The 20,218-nt window shown below is 39.3% G+C and overlaps 1 protein-coding gene across 10 annotated transcripts in view; it reads left to right on the forward strand.

The window, feature by feature from the left end:
• GRIN2B (glutamate ionotropic receptor NMDA type subunit 2B) overlaps positions 1–20,218 on the forward strand; it is a 411,663-nt gene that overhangs the window by 300,393 nt on the left and 91,052 nt on the right. For all 10 annotated transcript variants that reach the window (XM_072765991.1, XM_072765996.1, XM_072765993.1 and 7 more), the window contains one exon: positions 3,712–3,826. In XM_072765991.1, the coding sequence (XP_072622092.1) occupies positions 3,712–3,826 (115 nt within the window). The remainder of the gene's footprint in view (positions 1–3,711; positions 3,827–20,218) is intronic.

Consider the following 20,218-nt stretch of genomic DNA (forward strand, 5'->3'; position numbering starts at 1 on the left):
ATATATTTATATACCAAACCTTACTGGGGTCTTCCAGGAGACTAGAGTCTTCTAGGAAGAGCTTCTGAATTTGGCTGCCATGAGCTAGGCTTTCTGACTGTACACTTGAGGATGATGTGTTTAGAGAAAAACCAAATAGCTGTGGCATCTCTTAATTATAGTTTAATCCTTTACCAAGGATTTACACATGGAAGCTTTGAAGTTTTAATTAATGTTCAAAATTGGCAAAGTGCAACCAGATCCAGAGGTATTTGGATCTTTTCAGCCTCGTGGAAAGTTAAATTGACTAATATGACCATTTGACCTAGTTTATCCTCCCTGTGTGGAATGCAATCTCCATTCCTCCAATGTATTCCATTGATAATTGGGTCTCGTTAAAATGTAGTTATCATACTTTCACTCAGTGAGGTCCAAAATGAGGCAGGTTTCTTGCCTTTAGATATTCAAATCATGCTAATATGTTCTTTTCCTGAATTGTTCCTATTATATAACCTTATATCTGTATCCCATTTTCTATAGTCTTTCTATCCGTTATTCCATTTGATCAGCATATCAGGCTTACGTGATAAGCTGGAGGTAGAATAGTGTTTCCATTTTAAAAAGGAAAAACTGACGTTCATGTGCCAGAGTCCCATGCCTAGAAGTGACCACAGTCCCAATTATTTTTTTCACTTTTTTGTTACCAGTGAATGGATTACTTTGTTTTGCTATTCAAAGGGCATCCTTGTTCAGGGCAGGTGTATATTTGCAAGCTCCTCACAAATAGCTAAATGTTGGCACATGAGAGGAAACTACTCAGAAAAAAAACAGTGTGAATGATTAATCTATATACTGCCGAATGATATGAGAGATTAAAGGATACTTTGGAGAAGAATATTTTGTAGATTGTCATAAAATTTATCAATATTTTTGATAAGTGCAAAATATGTGAGTAGTGCCTATGTAAAAAAAAATGAACCTATACAGCTGGAACAGCGTGAACATCACAGAAAGAGTTTATGAGAAAAATCAGAAGGATGTGGAGCAGGAATAACTAGAAAAATTTAACTATAGAGCAACTACATAACCCATGAGTGTGGTTTATTTTCTGAAAGTTTGAATTTCAAAATTTGTACACCCAATTCAATACTGTCCCCTTCAAAGTAGTCATCTTGAGAAGCCATTCATGCCACTTAAATTTCATGCCCATTAAATTATTTTTGGAACTTTTCTTATCATTGCCTTCTTAAATGGACACTTTAAGAAAACATAACTTAATTTAGATAAAGTTAGAATTATTCTAAACCATGTCCAGTGAAAAGGAGGGTACTTAAGCGAGGTAACTTATTTCTCGCTCTGTCCCTTCCTCCCTTTCTCTTCCTTTCTCCTCCTCCCTTTCTTCCAAAAAAAAAAAAAAAAGAGAGAAAACCAAAATTGTTTTGCATGTCTCATTAACCTTCTCTGAAGAGTTTCAAGAAGTTATTCTAAGCAATGCAATATTATTGTAATAAGAACATACTTTCCAAGTTAATTACATTGGATGCTTAAATTCTGATTTATTAGTTTAAAATATTTTGTTTTGTGGTTTTGTAATTCTTTTCCTTGGAATGAATTATATACAGCTTTGGCTGGAGAGTTGAAACTGTAAAACTACAGGAGACTTGAATATTATTTTCTAACTAGTGATGGGCTTGAGCAAGCAGCATGGAGCTCAGAGGTGAAGGGCAATGCAAGGAATGGCGAAGATGCTATGTGGAGCATTGAGTTGAATTAGGAGTGCTACACTCTTACCAACTGGAAGTGTCCAGGAAGAGCAAGGGATAAGGGGAGAGAACTTGAACTCATGGCATGTGAAAACTACATGAAGGCACTGGGTACATTAAACCTGATGTGATATGTGATATGATGGGGTGGTATAGTGAAGATATCATGGGGCTAGTAATGTGGCTTAAAATGTTATTTCTGCTCCCAATTACCTGTGGAACATTGGGCAAATAATTTGACTTATCTGTACTTGGGTTTCCTTCACCTATCAAGTTAAAATTATAGAACTAAATGAGCTTAAGTTTTCTTCAAAGATTAAAATTTATAAGGTAGACATGATAAATGTCTTCGAATACTTGAAGAACTTTCATGTGGAAGGAAGATTAGACTAAGACTGTATAATGTCTAAGGAGACAACCAGGATCTAGAGATTTTAGAGGAGCAGATTTCAACTTTAAGTTAAAAAAAAGACATCTGTCCAACAGTGAGATGGCTACCTTGAGGGCAGAGGGTGCAATGATAACAAGAAGAGCTGAAAGAGCCAATTTTCTGTTGTAGAGGGAAAGCATCAACTGAAAGAGGTGGTGGACTTGTTTATCATGAAGATCTCTTTCAATTCTGAGTCCAAGAATCTCCATTCTTTTGAGATGTTGAGTGTTCTTGATTGCATTCGTGGAGACCATAAGACCAGAGAATGAAAAAGCCTAGGCAGCTCTAGAAATAAGAAGTGGTCTGTGAGGGTTTGGTTCTTGATCTGTAGTCCAGCTTCATAATTGCCTGGAGGATATGCATCTTAGCAACCTTATTGCTTAACCTAACATTACCTGGAAGAATGAAGAGCCTCACAGTGTCATTGAACAAGAGGACTTAAAAGAGGAACCTTGATACCAAGCTGCCTCCTGGTGCATTCTTGTTCTTCCTTGTGTTTAGGAAACTGTTGTCACAAATTCAAAACCCCTTGGAACCCTTGTAGCAATTTGAAAAATACCTCTTTTGCTTCTCAGCAGAGACCTGTCTCACAGCAGTGTCAGGCCCAAGGCTCTAGAGTAGCATGTCATGTGAACACCCAGCTAATCATTATTGACTCCTTGAGCCCATTACGGTAAAGGGACATTAATTACCATCAGCACGGGTGCACTAATGTGGTTGTAATGAGCATGCCTGTGGGAATTCCCAGGGAGGGAACTCTTCACCAGATCAGAACAGCCAACGGAGGAGTGGGGTGAGCTGGAGGTGCAGATGTTGAGGAGGAAGACAATGTCATTGATCTGACTCTAGTTACTTCCAGAGTTTCTGCGAATTTGTATGCATGTACCTGGAATACTTTCTGAAGTACCTCTCCTTCCTTACCCGTCCCCCCCAACCCCTGGTATTTTCTGTTCACTTTACAGTGCAATAACCTTGGTTTCCAGATGCATCTTATTGAACCAGATCTTTGACTGCTGGACTCATCTCACAACTTTTAGAAGTATGGGTTGGGCTGGATCTTACCAAGAGTTCAAAAGTATGAACCTATCTCTGGGAGGCAGGGAAACTCTTTGCTCAATATGGTATCTTTCTTAGCAGAACGTTGTCTTGGTACACTCCCACTTTCTTTTATTCTCTCTACCTCCTTCACCCTTTAATGGACCCCCTTCTGTGAGTAATGATTGTTAACATTTTAGGGGTTACTATGTATTAGGGGTTTACTATGTATTACTATGTATTAGGCCTCATGGTGGTTATCTCATTTAAGCCTCACAAACCTAATGAAATAGGTTTCTTTATATCTTTTTATATTATTCCTATTATGGGAAAATTTGGATGTCTCTACGCATAACCAAATGGGAGCTTGAAGGATACAGGTTTCACAGTGACATGTGTATATCTCTCTATGTGCCTGTCTCCTTTCTCTCTGTCTTCCTAACTATCTCATTGTTGGTAAACCTACTTCATACTTTTAACCTTTCTTTTATTTTGTCTTTACAGGTATCTGATCAATGTCACTTTTGAGGGAAGAAATCTGTCCTTCAGTGAAGATGGCTACCAGATGCACCCGAAACTGGTGATAATCCTTCTGAACAAGGAGAGAAAGTGGGAGAGGGTAGGACATACCTTTTGGCAATTCTTGAACAAAGTAGATGGGGTAGGGCTATAAAATTTTGCAACAGGTTCAAGCAAAACAAAACCAGACCTTGGTTTGGGTCTCTCGGCTGGGAAGTGAGAGTGTAGTACTATGAAGAACGTAAGAGAAGCCATTTCTCAAACTTGCATCTTCATTTTCTTGCTCCTTTGGTTAATCAAGAGATTATTTTCTTTATGCATTACCATTTTTATTGGTTATGGTGCTATCTGAATCATGACTTTGTCCTAATGGAAGAGAGTATACATGTGTAATATAACATAATTCGGTGAAGAAATCAAATCAGTGATACAATTCAGAATTGTATCCTACACAGTATACTGGGGAGGTCGATGAAACCAATTTACAAGCACGCAGATTAAAATTTACTGTGATTAGAGGCTTTCCATGCAAGGCTTCTCTCAGGATCTCTCCCACTGCCAGCTGATCCCAGTGTCTGAAACTCTACCTAATTAGAAATTAATTTCTGTGGTGTCAGACTATCTAGATTCAATTCTTAACTCCTTTATTCACACCCTTGTCTACTTAGGATTTTGGACAAATCTCTGTGCCTCAAATTTTCTTATCTATAAAATGGGAATAAAGAATAATAGTTATCAAGGGTTGTTATGAGGATTAAATATATTAATATACATAAAAGACTTAGTAAGGTGCCTGGCACATAATAGCACTTAACAGACATTCACTTTTATTGTTACCCCTGATTCCTATTTAAATACAGATGTTCCCAAGAGTAACATCAGCATCAGTGTTTCTCTTGTTATGTTCTTCAGGTCATTTGTTCCTTGAGATGCTTGGATGAGAAATGATTCTGTGGATAAATGAGGTTAGGAGATGCTATCTCCGTTTCTTAGTCTGGGAGGTTCCCAGAATATATGAATATTAGAAAGTTCAGAGGAGTCCTATCTATAGCAAAGAGCTATCTTTAGTTTTACTTAATCTCTATTTCCCAAATTTATTTTGCTAAGAGGCCACTTTGTTCATGAAATTTATATTCTGTAAAACTTGTTGGGAAACACTGATTTAAGGCAATTTCTATACACTGATATAAGGCAATTTCTATAGACTTCATGGGTCAGTTGTCTGAGAACAAACTTCAAGATGTCAGCATGGCTCTGACTGGAATGGAAACCACACTATATATTCCTAGAAAGAATATCCAGGAAATGACACCAGACATAACTTTCTTGAAATGCACCATCTTGTCAGAGAGCCCTGGACAGGTAGTTATGTGAATGCTCACCTGTGAAATGGCATGTGTGGCTCACGTAGTGGAAACCAGGGTTACTCTTAAAATTGAAAGACCTCAATCTGTCCTATAGTTCCTTAAATCAGGGTACAATTATAAGACTTAGATTATTTCTTGTGTTCTTGATTAAAGTTGCTCTCCCTCTACTGAGTTGTCGTTTGTTCAGAAATGCTTTTCCCCTGGGCTCCTGCTCTTCACCCCAGTCAAGCTGCTTTTCACTGCTGCTACAGAGACATAATAATTTAAGAAGTGTTCTGGGACCTCATGTAAAACAGGCACTTCTGTACATCTCCAGAAGAAGAGTTATTAATAACTGATGCTTCATACGTGGATCAGAGATGTCCATCTGGGGTAGCTTTTATGCAGTAGACTCATGATTACTGCCTCAAGTATGGGGCATCTCACACCTGTCTTTCCTTAAAGAAACACCACTTACTATCACTCATGTTGACTTCTCTAGGCTGGAATCTAAGGCCTGTGACCAGCCCCAACTTTCCAAAACCAAACATGGATCCCTTCCCTTCTCTTCAATTCTACGTTTGCTGTAGCTCTTGAATCTATTCCTCCTTATATGATCCAGGAAACATGTGATAATTTTTAAATGGGCCTCCCTATCCTTGATGCCTACCTTTATCCATTCAGATTAGTCCTGGATACAGCTGTTAGAATGAGTTTCCTGAGCCACAACTCTGATGTACGTTCTTTCTCTGCCCAAAACTTGTTCAGAGCTTCTGTGGTTTATGCATCAGGTCCAAACTTAATTCTTGCCTTCAAGGCTCTGGTCTACCTTTCAAGGCCTGTCTTCTAACCCTTGCTGTTTCCTGTCTCACCATCAAGCTACACTGGATTCTTTCTGTGCATCTTACTTCCTATATAGCATCTCATGACATTTCCTTTTTCTGGAATGGATTGTCCAGTTATATAAATCATAACCATCCTTTGAAACCCAATTAAAATGTTACTGTCTTCTTCTCTGATCTTTGACCGAGATATAATTTCTCACATCCCCTTGTGCCCTGTAGCTTTTGTTCCTACCTCTATTATAGCGCTATCACCTCTGTCTGCGTTAGAGTTGTATGTATGTGTGCTTCTAGATGGCTGAGACTGTGCTTTGTATTGCTGTGTCCTCTTAGCAACCTGGAAGAGTGTATTATTACATGGAATAGTTCAATAAGTATGTGTCATATGAATGAGAACCATTATATAATAGAAGAAACTAGAATCTATCGTTAAGAATCCAGGTTTATGCTATTGTCCTTGATGTAATACCTCTCTTTTGGGGCAGAGGGGAGATAAAAATCTTTATGTTGATTGAGTTTTCATAGATAATACTTTAAAAGTGCTAAGGGAGCTTGTTATTTAAAGAAATTCTGTGGTTAATCTTTTTGTAAGGCTTTTTGGGAGGTTGTGGGATCATAGAATATAACATTTCCTACTGACTTGGTTAAATCAGGGAACATTGCTGAAAAGAGGGGTCTTTACTGTTCATTGAGTTCACAGAGCCAGGAGGCTCCCCAATGTCGAACCCCTTGTTAGGGCTCACTTGTGAGCAGGGAGGGGTGTTAGAGCCAAGAACAGATCTAGGATGTGCTAGTATGTGCTGAAATTGTACCATGGGAAGTTATACATTTTTCCTCCTGTTCCCCTAAGCCCCCAAGACCCTCTGTATTCTCAGAATTTCTGATACCACTCTAGAAGGTTCCATGTGGTCCTGGGAAGATTTAGTGTCTGTGGACTCCATGGAGGTGGGCACCAGGTGAAGAGTCTATGGTGAGGAGATGGACACAGGGCAGATAAATGGGGAAGGAATCTAGATTTGTTGGGCAAATGAAGGCTAAAATACAGAACCCACAGTTTCTGTCATGCCCCATACTGGCTAGGTGACCTGTTCTTTGCACTTTTTGGATCTTCTTTTACTCATGTCTGAAGTCATAGCATGAGATTAAGAAGACTTCTAGTGTCCCTTCTAGCTCTAGCTTCTTGGGTTGCAGATTTTACATTGTGAATAAGTAAGTGCTTGGAATGGATTGGGGTGCAAGCTGAAGCAGACAAAAGGAACCTACGTGTGTTTCTAAGGACAGTAGCTCCCAGGGAATATTTGTCATTCTTGTCATTTAGATAAATATCATCTCCTCAGAAGGCCTCCCTTGGTGACTCAAGCTAAAGTAGCCCCCCAGTCACTCTATCACAACAGCTAATTTTAATTTTCTTCAGTATATTTTTCTACCTGATGTTTTGCCTCTTTGCCTGATTGTTTATTTCCCATCTCTTCACACCAGGACAGACACTCCCCGGGAGTAAAGACTTTGTTCACCTCTTGATCCTAACACTTTAGAAGAGTGTCTGACTCACAGTGACCACTCAAAAGATAACGGTTGAATAAATGAAGAATCCATATGCTTAGGAAAGTTAGTTCACTTCTGCCTGAAATTCTCTCAGGTCGTCAGACTAGTTTACTGAAGAGCATGAGGGAGCAGGCACATGTTCCACCTTTGATGAGAGCAGGCCATGCACCAGCGAAGCTCTGGGGGTGGGGTAGGCACCGTCTTCTGTAAGGCTTCCCAATTTCCCAGTGGTGGCAAGCCTCAGCTGTTTTCTTTTCTTCTTTTCTTTTTTAAGATTTTATTTATTTATTCATGGGAGACACACAGAGAGAGGCAGAGACATAGGCAGAGAGAGAAGCAGGCTCCCTGCAGGGAGCCTGATACTGCACTCAATCCCAGGACCCCAAGATCACTCCCTGAGCAGACGCTCAACCACTGAGCTATCCAGGTGCCCCAAAAGTATGTCTTCTTATCTGTGATCCTCGGTTTCCCCTAGGTCACTCCCCAGAGAAATCATTATTTCCAAGGTCTCATGTATTTTCTCTGAAAATATGACAAGCATATAAAATTTTTATGTATTTACTTAACCTCCTTTTAAAAAATAAATTGCACCTGCTCTGGGGAACTTTTAATGGAATCCTATCTAAATAGCTACTAAGGAGGCATGAGAGGGGGTTAGGATAACAAAGAGATCTCTGGATCAGAATTACATTCACAGAAAGCCAAGTAATCTCTTCGGTATGTAAGAACGTGGAAAAGAACGTTTCACAGGGAATGCACATATCCATGCGTGCAGGGATTGCATGGTAAGTTGGAAAGGGCAGGGAATGGTGGAAAAATTGTGTGCAGAGTGGGTTCATTTGTAAGTCTTCTCTCTAAATGGGGGACAGCTGCATAAACTTGCATTAAAAATAGTCTGGCACGGAGCAGCAGTTCCAATGAGCATTCAGGCTTCTGTCTTTATCAGAGCCTCTCATGATTTGCTTCATTGCTACTGCTCTCTGCTTCCATTTAATCGTTCCTAAAATGGAGATAATAAAAATGAAATGCAGTGGGGGTGTGTTCTGAGTAATGACTTCAAGAAATGATGATGGTGCATTTTCAGGCTCTAAGATGTAAACAGACTTTAGAGGGACTGTCTGGGTCCAAATCGCAGGAGGGTATTATGGTTGGCATCTCTGCTTGCCTTTTTCCCAAGGGTAAGAGGTGTATTGTATAAGCCCACTCCCTCTTCTCTGCCTCCACTTACCGGAAAATGCTCTTCTTTATGTAAATTAAAACAGTCTCAGTTAGTCTGGGTCATCCATTTGGCTCCTGAAATCATGGTTATCATTTTAGGCTTGCAATGCTGAGATAATATAGCCACAGCCACCCCCGAAAGAAGTGTTAGAAATAAAAGTACTTAGCACACTTATACTGAGCCCATGATAGTATTTATGAATTAATGGAAAGATCAGGGGGAGACAGGAAGAGTACTAAACTGGTAAAAGGAAAATCCCCAAGAGTGACAACAACAACATAATAAAACTGAATGCACCACTAGCATCTGGAGCCTGGGATGAATGAGACAGGTTAAGAGATGCTATATGCCTCTGACTGCCTCGTATCCAGGAGACAGCGGCAACTCCAGGCTGTGGATGCTCTGTGATACAGACACCCAAGGAGGACGGTGATCATATTCCAGAATGATCAATTTGATAATGATGCAGCAGAGTTTGATTGCTATTGTGGCAGATGCCACTTGAAAGCTGTTGACTGACAAAATAAACAGCCGCTCCATCTCCTCCCTGGCATTCATGCACACACACAAATACACACACATACACGTATGTGTGCACACATACACACATACTCAGTCACTCACATCCAAACTGACAGACTGCTCATGACCCAGAAACCACATCTGTTTGGTTACCCAACTGTATGTCTATGCCCAGCACAGTGTGAGACATTGTTGAACAGGCCAGTAATATTTGGTGACAGCCTGAACATACCTGTACAAATTGTGTTCCATCTCCCATCATTGGAGGAGACGCCAGAGAATAATCCATGCTCTCTTCAGAATCTGCAGGGGTTGTCTGTGGAGGTGAAGCAGAAGCTTCTCGTGTTGGGGAAGTTTGTTCTGGATCTCCTGATACTGCTATTTAACAACATGCTATTTTTACCAACTTTGCACTGAGTACTAATATGCATCATTGGATTAAGGAGTTAGAAAACAGGATCCATGGAGGAAGGCTATGGGAATTGAGTTTAAGGGGAAGAAGAAAAGGCAATGAAGTGATGATGACTTACTCTCTTTAAATGTATGAAGACTTATTGTACCAAGTGTTGAGATCAGCTGTTCACTTTCTCCTCTGAGACAGAACCAGAGTAAGTGGGCTTAAGATCAAGCAGAGAGGATTTATATTAGCTGTAGGGAGGACTTCTTAACAGAGAGAAGTTTTGAGTGCTAGAAATGTTAACAGCACCAGGGGATGACTTTGGAATTCCTAAAAATCAGATATGTCCTCCTGTCTCTGCAGTGTTCAGCCCTGTCCAAACAACAATGCACAAAATACATGGATTTGAGTTTTCCTTCTGTTCTCCCTCCCTCTTTCTCTCCCCTCTTCTTTCATATCCTTTCCTGCTCTTCCCTTCCACACATAATTATTGAGCACCTACCATGAACCAAGCATTGCCCCCACCAAATTAGTATTGTAGCTTTCCTAGTGGCTGGGGGAAAAAAGAAGAAACAACATTTATGATTTTCTTATAAAGACAATTTATTAAAAGACTCATTCAATAAAGGTATTTTGATTAATAAAGACACTTGGAGGGAATAAGGCAAAACTTACTAGTATACATACCTACAAATGTATTGCAAGAAGAGACGTGCCTGGGTAGCTCAGTTGGTTAAGTGTCTGACTTAGGCTCAAGTCATGATCTCAGGGTCCTGGGACTGAGCCCAGTGTCTGGCTCCCTCCTCCTTCCTCCCCCCTCCCTCCTCTGTCTCTCCTCCTCCCTTCCCCTCCCTCCCTCTCCTCTTGCTCTCAGTCTTACCCCCAAATAAATAAATAAAATATTTTTTAAAAGGTATTGCAAGGATAAAGGGGCTTATTGTGACACTTAAAACTTAAGATGGTTTTTAAATCTTACTGTTTGAGGGCAGCCTGGGTGGCTCAGCGGTTTAGCACTGCCTTCAGCCCAGAGTGTGATCCTGGAGACCCAGGATCAAGTCCCACATCACGCTCCCTGCATGGAGCCTGCTTCTCTCTCTGCCTGTGTCTCTGCCTCTCTCTGTGTGTCTCTCATGAATAAATAAATAAATCTTACTGTTTGATATGGTCTAATTGTTGGGTGGATGTTTCATGTTGCTTAGTAAAGATTCTGCTGATATTTATTTATGACGGTGGCTTACAAACAGAGTGGCTGGATTACATATTTTTGGCTGCCTTTCTGAGTTGTGATTATCACAGACTCTCACATCCAACCATCCCCTTCTTATTCCGTGAGCTCTCAGAGCTATGGTCCACCCTGTTCATTAACTCTTTTTCTGGGGTTCCAGGGAGAGACCATTGAGACCCAGCCCCTGGGAGGGAAAGTATATACTCTTTAACTGCCAGTGTGTCAACACTGCTGTTCGTAGATCCAGTCCACAATGTCAAGTTGTAACCTAATATATGTTTCTAAAATAATTTGAAAAACAGGATGTATTGAGGGAAGAGACTTCAGAAATGTCATTTCAGAAAGGCTAGTTGTTTTCATGTGTTTGTCATCAGCCACCGAATGAACGGGATAAAAGAACAAGGTAACCTTGATTGACTTTACTTTTGAAACCTATACATGCTGATGGGGGAGGAAAAGCAGAATTGAACTTGGAGACTGAAGTGCTGGCTTAACAAAACACAGCAAAGAGGAAAGTGTCCCCAAAACTAAAATATGGCTTTCATCCATCTTGTTGAAGTTTTATTGAGATTTTTATTTCATGACTGTTATCAATGGTTGGCTCCTGAGTTCTCTGAACTGTCTAATTTCTAGGTTATAATATTTTTTCCAGTAGTGATATTGAAGAAGAAATAGTGGTTTACAGGTTATATGCCGGTTAAAAACATTTATGATTTTCTTATTGTAAAGGTAAATGAGATTATTATTAAAGACATTTGGGGAAATAAGTTAGAACATCCCAGTATACATACAAAGAATTAGTATTTATATTTCTTCTATTTCTTACTGATGCTTTTCTTTGTGCATATGTTATAACACAACACAAGGAGATACAGTAGAATTGAGAATATAACCTATGAATAGTCTGTAGTATACTTTCTTCTCTTACTATGATATTGTGCATATTTTGTGATATTATCCAAAACATGAGACTTAATGACTGCCTAATATCCCATTGTGAGGATGTTTCATACTTCCTTAAACTGATCCCTCGTGACTAAATGTCTGTTTATTAATAGAGACTGATAGTCATGAAAGGAATTGCAGCATTTTTGATGGTCCAGCTTTAATACCATAAGACTGTTTTCAAAGTAACAAGTTTGACTTGTTTTCTGTTATCCATATCCCTAAACACTAAAAGTGAAAGCCCTTAAGTTGAGAATTACTTGGGTTTTGTGAATTCACTAATAACCAATGGACATATACACAGTTGGAATGGAAGACTCTTCTTTGTAATTCCTGGCCTGCCAGGTCTCATGGAAGTTTCTTTTTTCTTTTGATCTTCTGGTTGAATGTGTTCCCCTCTAATTTTGCTGATAAGAATATTTTTTCCCTGCACTCTATTTATTTTATTTTTTTTATAAATTTATTTTTTATTGGTGTTCAATTTGCCAACATATAGAATAACACCCAGTTATTTTTGATAGAACATACAGAGAATGGGGTTGGCCATGTGGTCTGTCTGTCTGTCTGCAGTTTTCATCATACAGGGATAGTGACATTTTGCTTACTTGAGAGTTGGAGGCTTGTAAAATTCAGGCCCACTCTCCCAAGGACTCAGTAGGCCTCATGCTTGGTATGTCAACCTTTCTAGGGCTAGTTTTGCTCCTTCTAGCAGCGGCAGTGACTAGGAGGAAAGGACAGAAATCGCCTTCTTTCACCAGTGGGGGCAGCACCTGGCTGACTCATGTTATCTACAGGCTGATGAGCCTCAAGACTGACCAGCCCTCTATAGCAGGGTACTATTCTTTTTATACTCTTATAAAGTATAAAAGAACATACTTTGTGCATACATTCATAGCATGTCTACTTCAGCTGAGATCTGAAGTTTGACATTAAAGCTATAACATCTGAATGTCCTTCATATACAAACAAGCTCTATTGACCTAGCATGACAAGATCATCTGCTTTAAGTTTTTCCTGCAGTGATGATGGATTTGTACTAGTTCGTACACAACCTCTCTCTCTGTAATACTTATTTATGAGAGCTGGCCTGGAGCAGGGTAAACATAATCCATGTACACAGGCAGAAATGCTCTGACCTTGGCATGTTAACTCTGCTGATCAGCCTGCAATACAAAGATTTGAAAGGAAGTATAGGCCAATTAAGAAAATAAATTGTCTTTAAAAATGAAAGCTATTGGGGATCCCCGGGTGGCTCAGCGGTTTAGCACCTGCCTTTGGCCCAGGGCGCGATCCTGGAGTCTCAGGATCGAGTCCTGCGTCGGGCTCCCGGCATGGAGCCTGCTTCTCCCTCCTCCTTGTCTCTGCCTCTCTCTCTCTATGTCTATCATAATAAATAAATAAATAAATAAATAAATAAATAAATCTTTAAAAAAAAGAATGAAAGCTATTTAACCAAAAACATGGATATAAATCTTTTAAAATAGCCATAGAACTCAAATTATTTGGAACAATTTTATTATATTCTCTATTAGAATCATCTCTGTTTATAACTTGGTGAAAGTTTAGTTCATTATATATGGAACATGTAGTTAAATGTACATGTATGCATATATATCTCTGTATATGTATACATATATCTATTCTATATCTTTATACAGACAGAAAAGTGAGAGGACAGAGGGAGTATTTAAGATGGCTTGGAAGCTCTCACCTCATGTAATCCAGGTATTCTCTGCTGTCATAAAGGCTACCCACTGCTGGTTCAACAGGTATTCTAGGGTTTAGCTTTGTCAGCTAAATGATCTAAAGGTTTAAGCTTAAAGCAAATCTGCTCTAAGGGAAAGGTGAGAGGAAAAGTGTGATCTTGGGGAGGCAAATAAAGAGAATAGCACATGTAGATGAGTCATAGGAAGGCTGATGGACATCTAGAGGAAGAAAACCATTCTTCTTTGCTGAATTTTCCAGGGGACACGACATTCTGTGTTTACACCAAACTCCTCTAGATATCCTTTCACTTTTTTCTATTTCAGGGGTTTGGTGTAGGGCATCTTCTGAAATGGTTGTCTTTGGCTATTCCTGTAATGTGTACCATTTTTCTTAATTCCTCTCCTCAGGAAAGGAACTTGCTGGCAAAGGAACAGAATAGTACCGCTCAAGTAGAATTTCTGGTGGGTAGCTAAGCCACCTTAGCATTCTCTTTATAGAATAGTAAAACAAATAAGACCTTTATTTTCCCTCTAGGAGAGGAGAAAGATGTACAATTCTAGAAGTCTATTCTACAATTAAGGTTTGGTCACTGACACATCTGACATTGATATAGTACTGTGTTAACAATGTGGTTTATCAAGAGCTTTAAAATATATGATCTCATTTTGGTTCCTATTAAACTTTTGGCAAATATTTGTACAGATAAGTAAACTGAGATTCGGATAGGTCACGTGATTTGCCCAAAGGCACACTGATGAGTGACAGAGCTGAGTGTAGACATTTATGTCCAGCTCCATTTATGTCCAGTTTATGTTGTGCCTTAACACAGTGAGTAGAAGAATACAACTAAACTGATAGGATCAGAGTGTAGCAATATCAGTGGGAATAGTTAAAATAGTGGGAATAGGCTATAGTATAGCCTAGAGGACAAATCACACCATGGAACTGCTTGAGGGAGGGAGTAGTAAGTAGTTAGCCCAGGCTGTGATTGGCTATCTCAGTGTAACATTTTCCTGAGATTAACAAAAATGAAAAAGGAAGAGAGGGAGGGAAGGACAGAGGCAAGAAAGAAAAAAACACTAACCAAAAAAACAAACAAACCAAAAAAACAAAAAACAAAAACCTTTTCTGCATCTCTACATCCCTATACCTCCTCACTGTCTGTTATCACACACACACACACACACACACCCTCTTTTCAGTTGAGAGCAAAATCCTGTCTCCTCAAAACTGTGAGGATGAACTTGTATCTTTCAATAATAAAGGCATAGCCACCTACAGAAACCTCTGTCCAGGTTCTGATTGCATAGAGGGGATTTTCTAGGAAACCGTTATCTTCTGCATTCAAAGCCTTCTAAAATGCAGCCACCATGGCAGTGGCACTGTGGCCGTGCAGCCCCCTTGATCAGACATCTGCTGGAGGTGTAGAGAAATGTTGAAACACCAAGGGGAATTTAAAATAGCTGACCTACAAAACATCCTTAAATCTTAGGAGAGTGACATGAAATTTTAACTTAGCTTTACATAAAACACAATCAGCCAAATATTTTATGAACTCAGCTAGCTAAGAGAGAGGAGTTTTGGGCTCATGTAAAACTAGATAAAGGTTCATTAAGATTACATATATCTTATATTAAATATATATATCTTTCATATATATGAAAGACAAAGAGCAAAATTCAATGAATAAGAAAACTGATCTTCTGTGATTCATCACTGCCGCTTAACTATTTCCCCAGTGTGACTGTGGGTTTCACTGCAGTACATGAGTTAATTTAAGAGGGATAAGCATTTTTTAAATTTAAATAATCATCTATGTATATAGTTACCTCTCTTTGGTAAGTGGTACTTTTCTCACATTTACAGTAATATGAAATTTTAAAACACATTTTTAAAAGGAAGGTTATTGCCTATATTAAATTAAAAATAGCATAGGTGATACAGAGATGTGGACATAATTGCTATAGTGGTACTTGAATGAGTGAAATTCAGGCAATACTTCCACAGGGCAAAATGTGCTCCCTACTCCAGCCCGCAAGTCACAGCATTCAAGACTGACCCACCTTTCCATCTTCTTCGCCCTTCACCTCCCTGCATTTAGTCTCCACACCGACATAATTGCCACTAACCCTTCTCCAACACCTCTTGTACTTTTATGCCTATGTGCCTTTGCTTATGCTCTCTCCTTAACCTTGGATTATTAAACGCATCCTTTCAGGCATAGTTTAAAAGCCAAGAGGCATTACATCTTACTTCTGCACAGCATAGTGGCTTATCTACAGAAGTATAAATAAATGTTACCCCCTTCTCTGTTCCTCAATTTCATCTATAAAATGGGAAGAAGAGCTGTAAAGATCAAATAAGTTTTAATTCATGTCAAATGCTTAGTACAATAACTGGCATGTAGTAAGTGCTATGCAAATGTTCAGTTGCTGAACGTATTGTAAACTAATGATAACACAGTTGAGCTGTGTTGAGCTTGGGTTCTAGAAAACAAGAAAGTGAAGAGGAACAACAATGCATACAAAGAACAGAGTTGGGTTTTGGCCTCAGTCACTGAAAGGAAGGCACTAGAAAATAACAGAATTCTTGACTTATTCAGTGATAAATTGGGAATGAGCAAGTTTTCTTCTTTTGTTGTTAAACTTTTTGCACAAGGATTTTTTTTATTGAATTTTAAAATAGTGGCAAAGTGGGACGCCTGGGTGGCTCAGTGGTTGAGCATCTGTCTGCCTTTGGCTCAGATTGTGATCCCAGGGTCTCGGGATCAAGTCCCACATCGGTCTCCCTTTGGGGATCCTGCTTCTCCCTCTACCTATGTATCTGCCTCTCTCTGTGTGTGTCTCTCAAGAATAAATAAACAAAATCTTAAAAAAAAATTAGTGGCAAAGTCCATGACATAGCATGGCAGTCCAAACTGCTCCGATCACCCAGACATCGGGGAACTAAAAACCTTAGCTTAGATTGATCATATTTATGAGTTGTCAGTAACCATTGAAAAGCAACCAAAACACATTAAACAATAATGACAGTTTCTGAAACCTTGTGGTATGTCCTTGTGCTATTTGATCACCTTGGGTTTTGTGCTATTTGTTCTCCTTGGGTTTTGTTACATTGTAATAAACCACCACTTTGTGGTTGATAATAAAGAACTGCCAATCTCCCTTTTACAGGCTCCTTATTTTGTGGCAAGTAGATTGGCCCACAACCATTAAAGGAATTCCTTCCACAAAGGAAAGTGGTTTACGTCAAAAGATAGTCCTAGTCTGGGTTGAATATAAAGGGGATGATAGTGACAATTGACACTTGAATAGTGTTTTACAGTTTGCACCAATAGTACTCCGTGTGGTTCCTGGACCAGGAGCATCAGCAGGCCTCGTCCTTTATCTGAAATACATATTTTCAGGTCCTTCCCCAGAAGCCAAAGTGAGACTTAAGAATCTGGAATTTGACCTATAAAATGCAGGGATAGTTTATCATGAACATTTCCTTTTCACAAGGACAAGAGAAGTATTTGTTTAATGGATATTTAAGACGGCCACTCTGTCATTGTCCTCTGTTCTCATTTTATTTTCCAGCCATTAACTGTGAAATAAAACTGAATCTTTATCCCTATATAAAGTGGAGGACAGATCCAAAAGCCTGGCAAGAAAGAGTTAAGGCCTCTACCATTCACTCCAGGTGATTCTGAATTACTGATCATCTGGGGTATCTGCTACAGAAACTCCCTGATATAAGGCTGGTAGTCTGGGTCTGTTCATGCAGCAAATATCTCCAGAACACCTACTAAATGCCAGGCACTCTTCTGGGTTTAGGGTAAATAGTAATAAAACCAGCAAGTTCCCTGCCCTCAAGTTTATGTCTTGTTAAGGAAGGTCAGACAACAAACACATCGACAAATAAATAAGATCATTTCAGAGGGCACCAAATGCTATTAGGGTGGTGAGATAGGGTTCAGTGGCTCTCAGCCACACGATGTCATTCCCCCAGAGAGGTTTTTGCTAATGGCTTTATTATTTTAAATAAGTTGCCAGTTTAATTTCTAAGGAATATGTCCAGTGGCTGTTGTTTGAAATTAGCTGGCAACTTAATGTAAGAATTATTCATATTATACCCGTAAGATCTTTGCTTAAACTTTATATAGATACTGTGTTGTGACTATACACCCACTTTTGAGCCTCAGGGGGATGTAGGTAGTATTTCATCTTCCATTTTTTCCTAGGTTTCAGAGAATTTTGTAACTTGACACATCAGACTATAGACATTCCAGTATTGATTTATTTTTCCAAAGATTCAAGATGCCTTAGGGCCTCAGTGTTTAGTAAGTTGCCTACCCTAACCTGTTCCAGGTGAGCAGGACACCCTTTTGGAGCCATTGTGGTAACGACTTTCTCCATCATCACCATGTGACCGTGGAGGTCATGATGTGATATTACATGAGGACCTAATGAGGGTGCTTTAGAAAGCTGATAAACTAGCAGTCCTCAGACTGCTTTTGGATTATAGTCATATTCTGTGTGACCTAAGAGAGGTATATTTAGGATTAAATTGGGTTTTGGCACTTAAAAATTTAGAAATTCCCTCTTACAGCTCCAGATTTCTGGATTTCCTGAAAAAAATCAGCTTACATTCTGCTGGAGCTGAGGAGTATAGTCTTCTTTGGGTGGAATGCATGCTCTCTAGTTCAACATAGCCACTCCTCACCCCCAGGTCCCCAGTGTCCTATTGCTTTTATTAACGATCTATCTGGTTCTTATAGAAGTTTGCAACTCCCAGAACAGAAGTGAATTCAGAAAAGGTTCACTCCCTGCCTAAGATCTAGAATGTATGCCTGGAGAATGGTTACATTCAGGTTTAAGGAATTGGGTATTTATGGAGCAGACACATCTTTTGATTGCTTGCTGCAGTTCACCTTGGAATCTCTAGGGGGCAATTGAGAATTCTGAGTATAGTCTAAAAATGCTGCTTCTGTGTCCAGGGCAATTACAGTTCTATATTGTAATGATTTTCCAAATTCACCTTAGAATTGTAGAAGGAAAAAAGACATTACCTGTCTAAAGGATTTTCTATTTGTCAGACAATGAACTACAGAAATACAAACTGTTGATGCTTTAAAAAGTTTTAGGTATATAAAGAGTATGAATTTGTCTTTTCTTCTTGGCAAAGTAACAGATAATCCTAACTGGACAAAATCCTGGAAAGGCTTCTTAGGTGTGAGCTTTCAGGGGGAATTTGAGTGATCCAAGGGCATTTCCTGGCAGAGAAGTGAAGGATTCAGGCAGAGGAAAAACTCAGCCAGGAGACCAGGAGAATGAAGGAAAGGGGGAGGGAGCAAATGAAAGAAATGTGGGATAGGAAAAACTGAAATTAGAAATGAAGGGGGTACAAATGTTGCACGTCAAAGTAGGAACGTAAAACTGATAGAGATGAAACAGAGAGCGACAGAGTCTGAAGGTAATGAGAGAACAGAGGGGCTTCTGTGATGCTAAAGTGGATAAACAGAAAGAGGAAAAAAAAAAACCCACCAGAGTCAAGAAAAGAGATTGAAATGGTCCTGGCAGGAGAATATCCCCACTCAGATGATATTTTGAGCATTCAGAATAGAAGAGAAAGAGCATTAGTAATGGAAGTAATGATACATCTATCTTTACATGCGCAGATATAAGGGGAGTGTTTGGTCTCTTTCTGTCTTGGAGACACTGTAGATTCCCCCACCCCAGCCAAAAGTTAGAAACCCTCTGTCTCAAAATGGAACTTCCTCGTATCCAAAGAACTAGAGTATATAGCATTTTTTCCTACTCTGCAAAGCTCAGATAAACCTTTCTTCTCTGATCTCCATTGGCATTTCTGCTTTCACGTGGAAAGCAGAATCTCAAAGTCCACTGGAAGAAGGTGTTGCCTTTCCTTCCTGTATTTAGAGTTCTCACTTATTTTCTTAGGCAGATTCAGTTCAATTGAGCAAATATATTTAAGGGCTTCTCTATGAAGGACCCTATACTATACGCTAAAAGGCAAGAAAGGCAAATAAGACGTCCTGTTCTTAATAAATGTATCCTCTTAAGAATGTTACACAGGTATGATACAGGGAAGGTGATTGTGATAGGCAGCCACTAACCCTCAAAGATCCCCACCCATATTTTTATTCTCCAGATGAATCATTGGCCACTTAAAGACCAAAGGAGAAGAAAATGCCCTAAACGGTGGATATAAACGTATTGTACACAAAGCTTAAGATTTCTTTTTCAGAACTGAAGGAATCCTGTTCCGTCTTGAGTGATAACCTCTTTTTTTATGCAATAGTATTTATTTGTGTTGAGTTCCAACAGCATAATAATTGTTCAATAAGGAAAGGCTAATGAAAATAGAGAAAAACCTGGAAAAGAAAATAAAATTCTACCACCCAGAGACAATTTCTGTTTACATTTTGGTTTCTATCATTCAAGTCTTTTTTCTTCTATGTTCTTATATATTATAAGTATGCTTTAGAGATATAAGTGCATATGGGGGGCGCCTGGATGGCTCAACCGGTTAAGTTTCCAACTCTTGACTTCAGCTCAGGTCATGATCTCAGGGTTGTTGAGATCGAGCCCCACATCAGGCTCCACACTTGGTATGGAGTCTGCTTAAGATTCTCACTCTCCCTCTCCTTCTGCCCCTCCCTTCTCTTAAAAAAAAGAAATATAAGTGCATATTTTTATAAAATTGGGATAGTGTTATATATCCTATATTGTAATCTACATTGTT

The sequence above is a fragment of the Vulpes vulpes genome, chromosome 8 (assembly GCF_048418805.1).
Source record: "Vulpes vulpes isolate BD-2025 chromosome 8, VulVul3, whole genome shotgun sequence".
NCBI classification, from domain to species: Eukaryota; Metazoa; Chordata; class Mammalia; order Carnivora; family Canidae; genus Vulpes; species Vulpes vulpes.